Below are 9,054 nucleotides of genomic sequence, written 5' to 3' on the forward strand. Positions count from 1 at the left end.
ATTTCTAGTCAATTATTGACTATCGTTTTAGAGAATTTCCAATGACACAACTCCCATCATAATGTTTAAAAAGGCTCCATGGTAGGAATTCTTCAAAATAAAAGTATTCATTAGTATAAACTTTGTGGATTTTATGTAAACAAATACAACTCTAAGCATAAAACATAGAATTTTTTTTCATTGTGTTTTTACAGGCTGGAAAGTTTAATATTATACCAACAATTATCAATATTGGTTCTGGCTTGGCGCTGATGGGTGCGGTAAGGAAGAAATCATATACATATATATATTAATACACTGAACCTACAAAACAGCCTCAGAACATAACACAGGCCAAATCAAACAACAACCTAAAAAAATAAAGGCACAATCATTTCCAATCTTAAAAAATTGCATATAGCTTTATTTATCAAAACATGTCACAGTAATATAACAATACAGTTTTGTATGGTGATAATGGGGAAATAGACCCTCAGACTCAAAGTAAAAACTGATGCTAGAAAGTAGAACAGGGGGAGGAAACCTCCAGCTCACCAGCCCAACGCCTGATAGTCCTGCTTCGCTCGGATCTCCGCAACGGTCCACGGTAGGCAAATAGAAGAATTGGAAAGAGTTGATCCAGCGCTGTAGGAATGTGGTTAAAAAGGAACGTATTCCCAATTTTATTCGTATCAAAGCTTAAAAATTTGATAACAGGCAGACTTGGTATCAAGGCAATAGTCGGTAGGTGTAGTGAGCCAACGCGTTTCAAGCATGTCGAGTGCTCTTAGTCATGGCATTCATTCACTCACTGGGACTCCAGTCCCAGTGAGTGGATCAACTCTTTCCATTTCTTCTAAAAACTGATGCATTAAACATAGAATGAGGGCGATCGCCGATAGCTGTAGTAGGGTAAAGTGACGGTACACTGTGCGGAAGGGTCTCAAAAAGACAATTCAATAATGTTACACAAAACCCAAACACTTAGGCTGGGTTCACACAACCTATTTTCAGACATATTGGAGGCGTTTTACGCCTCAAATTACGTCTGAAAAAACGGCTCCAATACGTCGGCAAACATCTGCCCATTGCTTTCAATGGGCTTTACGATGTTCTGTGCCGACGACCTGTCATTTTACGCGTCGCTGTCAAAAGACGGCGCGTAAATTTACAGCCTCATCAAAAGACGTGCAGGACACTTCTTGGGACGTTTTTGGAGCCGTTTCTTCATAGACTCCAATGAAAACAGCTCCAAAAACGGGCGTAAAAAATGCAGTGAAAACGCCGCGATAAACGCAGCGAAAAACGTGAGTTGCTCAAAAAAGTCTGAAAATCAGGGGCTGTTTTCCCTTGAAAACAGCTCCGTATTTTCAGACGTTTTTTGTTAAGCGTGTGAACATACCCTAAGGCTGGGTTCACACGACCTATTTTCAGGCGTAATGGAGGCGTTTTACGCCTCGGATTACGCCTGAAAACACGGCTCCAATATGTCGGCAAACATCTGCCCATTCATTTCAATGGGTTTGCTGATGTACTGTGCCGACGACCTGTCATTTTACGCGTCGCTGTCAAAAGATGGCGCGTAAAATAACAGCCTCGTCAAAGAAGTGCAGGACACTTCTTGGGACGTAATTGGAGCCGTTTTTCATTGAATCCAATGAAGAACAGCTCCAAATTACGTCCGTAATGGACGCCCCGCAATACGCGAGTACGAGCAATTACGTCTGAAATTCATGAGCTGTTTTCTCCTGAAAACATCTCCGTAATTTCAGACGTAAATGCAGTTATCGTGTGCACATACCCTTAGGGTAAATAGAGAAAATTATACAAGATATCATTACCTTTATCAAACATAGCTGTTTAATAGCCAGAAATGCATTCAATAATAACATACTGAAGATAGATGAATGCAATACTGTTATAACAGTCCTCACCTAGAAAATAAGCAATGTCTATAAAGGGTCAATAACCCAGTAAGACTGGCTATGAAGATATAGTGTAACCTATAGCAAAAAGACAAACAAAAGTGAACATACCCTTGGACTTGTTAGCACCGCAGCGTGCACCGATAAGGGAGTGTACATCAATAAGCAAAATATATTGACACGCGCTACAGGGAAATTGTCATTGGGCAAACATTTTCCCTACAGCAGACGTGTACATGTGGCCATTTAACGAATGACCATCCATGTAATACATGGCTGTCTCCAGTCTGCCAGCACAGGGGCTGCTGTATGTAAGCGGTTCTGCCTTATAGAGGGGGTCCCCAGCACTATGACATCTAATTTCCCTCATAGGGCTTATGGACAGGGGTTGTTCTTGGGAGACAACCTCTTTAAATATTTTCCACTTTGTCCATAGGCTGTGCAGTATTACATTTCAGTCTTATTCACTTTAATGGGCACGAGCTGCAATATTAAACACATAGACAAGGTGGCGCTGTTTCTGGAAAAATCCTAAATAACCATCCAAAGGTCGATGGCATGCGTTAGTATCTTTTATGCTTTCCGTATTGATCAATTACAAATTGAAGCCTTGCTGTAGATGCGAGCAGTGGCTTCAATTGACCTCTTTCTGCTCATGTATAAGATACCTATAGGAAATAAGAGCTGTTTACGCCGTCTAGGGACTAATAGCCACTCACATTAAGAAGTATGTCATGCCACAGATTACACCAACCTCACAACTACCCTGCGCTGACCACGACTGTAATGTCAGGATAGGGAGACAGACAGGTGAGCCCTAATCTACCCGCCACTCAGTCCCTGCCTACTTGCACAGCCCGTCCTAGGCGACAGAGTACAACTAGGCGACGGTCCCTACACTCAATAAGTGCACGACAGACAAACAAGACAAGGGAACACAAAAGCAAAGGAATGTGGGGCAGTTGCCCACGGCAACACCGTGAGCAACAGAGTAGTGGATGAGCCGAGTCAAACCAGGAGAGTACGTGGTAACAAATGCAGAGCAGGAGAATAGTCAGTCAAGCCAGGGTCAATATGAAGCAGAGGTCAATGGTAACAGCAGGAACAGAAGTGCCAGGAAACAGGAGAATCACAAGCAAAGGACAAGCAGTAAATGAAGGTATAAGTGGACCAAGGGCGGGAGCTAGAACCGTCTGGCCAGACTGTGATAGGCTCTCCCACTCCTCAGCCTACCAGCCTGAGTGGTAGCAGATCGAGTCACTATAGCAGACCTAGGAACAGATGCAGGCTGATTAACCACAGGCGTCGACACAGAAGCTGTGCCAGGCAAATCCTTCACAACTACACTTCGGTTCCAAATATTATTAGACATGCAGTAGAGAGTCTTGCGTGCTTGTGTAGGTTTGTGTATTGACTGCTCCTCATTGTTCTTCAGGGTGCTTTCTTCTGTGACTTGGTTTTACTGTATTTGATCAAAAAGAGCAACTTTTACAGAGACAAGAAATTTGAAGAAGTAAAGTAAGTATAATTTATAAACTCAAGAATTATTTATTACATTGACAATTTAAAGGGGTATTTTGTCAAGAGACATTTATGGCATATCCATATCCGGGTGGTGTTACCAATACATAGGATACGTCATAAATGTCTGACAGGTAGGAGTCTGAATGCGTGGGATATGCTATAAATATGTGAGGACACCTACTGGGAGAATTGGGGTAACATGGGTTTGCATGTATTATGTGATTGCTACGTTCATAGTTTCGCATGCTCATGCACTGCATAAGCGCTTCTATACGTATAAGCATGCACAAGCAGAGGAAGCTATGGATGTAGTGGTCAGACTCTGTTCATATCTGCGTTGGTCCATTTTCATTGGCCTGAACTATCATAGGAGCAGAACATCAAAAAAGACGGCAGTAACGGATCTGTCACATGACAGACACCAACACAGCTTGACGGAACCCATTAACTTTAAGGCCGGGTTCCCATGGGTAGGATACGCTGCGTAAAAACTGTGCAGCGTATCTGACCTGGAACCCCCAGTACATTCTGTCCGATAAAAACCGCACCACAGGTCAATTTATTAACGTTAAGGCTGGATTCACACGAGCATGTTCGGTCCGTAAAGGAAGGAACGGATTTCGGCCGCAAGTCCCGGACCGAACACACTGTAGGGAGCCGGGCTCCTAGCATCATAGTTATCTACGATGCTAGGAGTCCCTGCCTCTCCGTGGAACTACTGTCCCGTACTGAAAACATGATTACAGTACGGGACAGTAGTTCCACGGAGAGGCATGGACTCTTAGCGTCGTACATAACTATGATGCTAGGAGCCCGGCTCCCTGCACTGTGTTCGGTCCGGGACTTGTGGCCGAAATACAGTACGTTCTGTTCTTTACAGACCGAACATACTCGTGTGAATCCAGCCTTACAATGCATTTTTTTCCGCAGTGTGGGAATGAGATTTTCTAAATCTCATCCACTTTGCTGCTACTGTTAATGCTGCGGAATTTCCGCACAGAATTAAGTTGCGGAAATTCTGCATCGTTTACGCTACGTGGGACTCTAGCCCGATGGGTTGTCAGGTTTTTGTCACGGTTCCCGTCATGACGGATCTGTGAGGAAGTCTCATAACCGAGCCTCCAACCCAGATTTGAACACAGCCCAATGTGGCCATCACATGTATTAGTAAGTGCCATCACTTTTTATTTTATGACAGCTGAAAGGAAAGTGTCAAACCCTTTTGACAATATGAATAGTATACTTGTAAACATTACTTTTTATATCTACAGATCATCCAAGAAAACCTTACCTGTCAATGGTCCAAAGAAATCAAAAAGCCATGACGCCATAGACCAAATGAAACAGTTACAGAGTGTGGAGACCTAACTTCTGACTAAAGAGACAAACTTCTAATAAAAGAGAAGCGCTTGTCAGGGAGATTTCTATGGCTGGACGCACTTGTCTACTGGTGGAATCCATCCATGAACCTTGGTTTTACCAACTACTGCTTCCAATAGCGAACATGCTGCTGTGAGCCAGATATATGAAGATTTCCTGCGGCATGAAACTCCTCATTCGGTTGTTGCATTACTGTTATACAAGGCAACCATTTTGCTGCACCATCTAGGCACGGTGACATTCGGATTCATTATGTCTTCTCCTGCTGGTCGAATTCTCTGGAGAACAAGCACTTTAGAGACTCTTCAAAAAGACAGCGACTAGTTACATTCAACTCTTTGAAGGCGTCATCGTTTTCTTGGCTTCCTACATCTCGACCACTTGACGTATTTTTATATTTACTGATTTGTGATCATCTTGGAGCATGCATTGGACCTTACATTGCATAACTATTGTGCAGCTCTGTAATGTGTTTAATAAATGGAAAATCAGTATTTTTAGAAACAGTTATCTCATGACAAGCTACATTGGTAGTGTGAACTTGCATGGAAAAGCCATGAGGCAAATCTCTGGGTTGGAGGTGCAATAGACTAAGAGTTGGTGCTCTTTGTGTGTCTCATGGTGATACTATAAGTTGCGTGCAGGGCACTACAGAAGACTATGTTGTGAATTGCTATCGGAAACAGGCTCAGAAATGTAAATTCTTTGTGCATTTAGAAAGCTGCAATGCTCAATTACACAAGTTGTGCAAAATGGTGCGTTTGTGCACTTAAGGGCAATCTATTGTTGTTAGAAGAGTCCCTTGACACCTAGGATGTCCCATCGCTTGGACCACCAGTGATTAGCTGTCATCTGTGGAGGAACCAAGTGTTGAATTCACATGCAGAGCCACCAAAGGGGAAATTAAGCATTACACAGTTCCTTTTGAGATGGGCTGTCTGTATAATGCAGTGCGGGGTCCTCCAGTGATAGAGAGAGACTTGTGTTGTGGTGGATCCCCACTATGGCTAATAGATGAAGCCCTTGAACAAGGACCCCCTCTATTAGCTCATAATTTGCTAATAATTTGAAAATGTAGGTTCAACACCTTAAACTTAAAAAACTGTTAAAGTATTGTGATATAACCAAAATGATAGAACTAAGTATAGAAATAGAAAGAAAGGATATCCAAAAAAAACAGAATATTGTGGCTATGGTGCCACACGGTGCCGTCCTAGTAACTAAACCAAAAACAATAAACCAAAAAACTATCCAGAACATAACAAGCACTCATCTGGGTAAAGAAATTCAAGTATAAATATATGGTAAATAAATTTATTTATAAATATTGTAGTATAAGTTTTTATTTTTATATTACAAGATTTATAAATAAATTTATTTACCATATATTTATACTTGAATTTCTTTACCCAGATGAGTGCTTGTTATGTTCTGGATAGTTTTTTGGTATAGAACTAAAGAGGCTCTGTCACCAGATTTTGCAACCCCTATCTGCTATTGCAGCAGATCGGCGCTGCAATGTAGATTACAGTAACGTTTTTTGTTTTTTTTAAACGAGCATTTTTGGCCAAGTTATGACCATTTTTATATTTATGCAAATGAGGCTTTCTAAAGTACAACTGGGCGTGTTTAAAGTTATGTACAACTGGGCGTGTATTATGTGCGTACATCGGGGCGTTTTTACTTCTTTTATTAGCTGGGCGTTGTGACTAGAAGTGTATGATGCTGACGAATCGGCATCATCCACTTCTCTTCACAACGCCCAGCTTCTGGCAGTACACAGACACAGCGTGTTCTCGAGAGCTCACGCTGTGACGTCACTCACTTCCTGCCCCAGGTCCTGCATCGTGTCGGACGAGCGAGGACACATCGGCACCAGAGGCTACAGTTGATTCTGCAGCAGCATTAGCGTTTGCAGGTAAGTCGATGTAGCTACTTACCTGCAAACGCTGATGCTGCTGCTGAATCAACTGTAGCCTCTGGTGCCGATGTGTCCTCGCTCGTCCGACAAGATGCAGGACCTGGGGCAGGAAGTGAGTGACGTCACAGCGTGATCTCTCGAGAACACGCTGTGTCTGTGCACTGCCAGAAGCTGGGCGTTGTGAAGAGAAGTGGATGATGCTGATTCGTCAGCATCATACACTTCTAGTCACAACGCCCAGCTAGTAAAAGAAGTAAAAACGCCCCGATGTACGCACATAATACACGCCCAGTTGTACATAACTTTAAACACGCCCAGTTGTACTTTAGAAAGCCTCATTTGCATAAATATAAAAATGGTCATAACTTGGCCAAAAATGCTCGTTTAAAAAAAACAAAAAAAAAAAAACGTTACTGTTATCTACATTGCAGCGCCGATCTGCTGCAATAGGAGATAGGGGTTGCAAAATCTGGTGACAGAGCCTCTTAAGTATAACTCTATACAAAGGAAATTATGAATGTGTTATAGAACCGTAGGTAGAAAGTGCCTTCATATGACTCCTAATCCATGGAAAGAATAGATGTCTGGGATATACATGGATTCCAGTTTCCAGATTCACACATTGCAGACTTGTGTATCTTAGCTTTCCATTGAAAAAAATGTCATGTATTTCACCATACCCAGGACCATCCATTTGGGCTAAAAGTGTCACTGATGCATTATCGTTTGCCAGTTCTAAATACATGTAATCTGAACTGTATTTGAGACCTTGTAATAATAAGAAAGAGACGATAGAGAAAAAAATAAAGAAATGACAAAAAAACCTGAAACTGTGCAATAAAATTCTGCTTCCTAATATTTAGTTACCACCTGATTGGCGGTGGCAGCACGAGAACTTCTCACACAAGGATCTAGGACAGCAGCACAGGCAGAAAGGAGCTTCATATAAGTCAAAGACATTGTTATCCTTTTGTCATTTCTAACAATAAAAAAACCGTAAATATTAATCGATCAGTTATAACATTAAAACCAATAACCGGTAAGTGAATAACACTGATTACCGTGCTACAATGGCGCCTGTCAAGTAGTAAGATCTTGAAGTTATTGTGTTGGAGCCGTTAAAATGGGCACGTGTAAGGATCAGAGCTACTTTGACAAGGGCCAAATTGTCATAGCTAGACGGCTTGGTCATCTCCAAAATGGCAGGTCACTGGGTTGTTCCCAGTATGCAGTGGTTAGTACCTACCAAAAGTGGTCCAAGTAAAGACAACTAGTGAATCCAGAACAGGGTCATGGGGCGCCCAAGGAAAATTGATGTGCGTAGGGAATGAAGCCTAGCCTGTTCGGTCCGATCCCACAAAGAGCTACTGTAGCACAAATTGCTAACAAATTTAATGCTGGCTATGATAGAAATGTGTCAGTACACACAGTGCATCGCAGCTTGCGGCACTTGGCACTGCATAGCCACAAACCGGTCATAGTGCATCTGTACCAGCACCATAACTGGACCATGGAGCCATCGAAGACAGTGGCCTGGTCTGAAAAGTCACATTTTCTTTTCCACCATGTGGATGGCCGGGTGTGTCACTTACCTGGGGAAGAGATGGCACCAGGATGTACTACCGGAAGAAGGCAAGCTGGTCGGAGACAGTGTGACGCTCTGGGCAATGTTCTGCTAAGAAATCTTGGGTCTGGAAATTCATGTGGATGTTACTTTGACACATACCACCTACCTAAACATTGTTACAAACCAAGTACATGCCACCATGGCAAAAGTATTCACCAATGGCAGTGGCCTCTTCGAGTAGGATAATGTGCCCTGTCACATTGCAAAAAATAGTTAAAAAAATGGTTTGAGGAACATGACAAAGATTTCAAGGTGTTAACTTGGCCTCTAAATTCCCCAGATCTCAATCTGATTGAGCATCTGTGGGATGATCTATGAAGGTCTAATCTTACAATTTACAGGACTTAAATGATCTGTTGCTAACGTCTTGGTGCCAGATACCGCAGGTCACTTTCAGAGGCCTTGTGAAGTCCATGCCTCGAGAGCTTAGAGCTGGTTTGGCAGCACGAATGGGACCAATACAATATTAGGGCTGGTTGTTTTAACATTATGGCTGAATGGAGTATGTCCTTGAATTGTCCTCTTCCGTCAAGTTCAATACATCTGTGTCATGGCAAAAGTGATTAAAACCCAATATGGTCACCATTAAAGCTGCCTTAGGCCACGTTCAGGTGTATCGGAATTGCTGTGGATATCTGGTGTGGATTCCGTTCTTCAAAACCCTATCCACATGTAGTGGAAAAAAATCTGCACAGAAA

General features: G+C 42.4%; 1 protein-coding gene across 2 annotated transcripts in view; it reads left to right on the forward strand.

Annotated features, from left to right (window-relative positions):
* The window catches only part of P2RX5 (purinergic receptor P2X 5), a 68,262-nt gene extending 62,211 nt beyond the window's left edge, over positions 1-6,051 (forward strand). Inside the window, exons 10-12 of one of the 2 annotated variants that reach the window (XM_075850872.1) lie at positions 195-260; positions 3,340-3,422; positions 4,700-6,051. In XM_075850872.1, coding sequence (XP_075706987.1) covers positions 195-260; positions 3,340-3,422; positions 4,700-4,796 — 246 coding nt within the window. In that variant the 3' untranslated portion in view covers positions 4,797-6,051. Of the gene's footprint in view, positions 1-194; positions 261-3,339; positions 3,427-4,699 lie in introns of those variants that run through there. The other variant, XM_075850874.1, reaches the window with a different exon arrangement.
* Positions 6,052-9,054: the final 3,003 nt, after the last annotated feature.

This window comes from Rhinoderma darwinii, chromosome 2 (genome assembly GCF_050947455.1).
Source record: "Rhinoderma darwinii isolate aRhiDar2 chromosome 2, aRhiDar2.hap1, whole genome shotgun sequence".
NCBI lineage: Eukaryota > Metazoa > Chordata > Amphibia > Anura > Rhinodermatidae > Rhinoderma > Rhinoderma darwinii.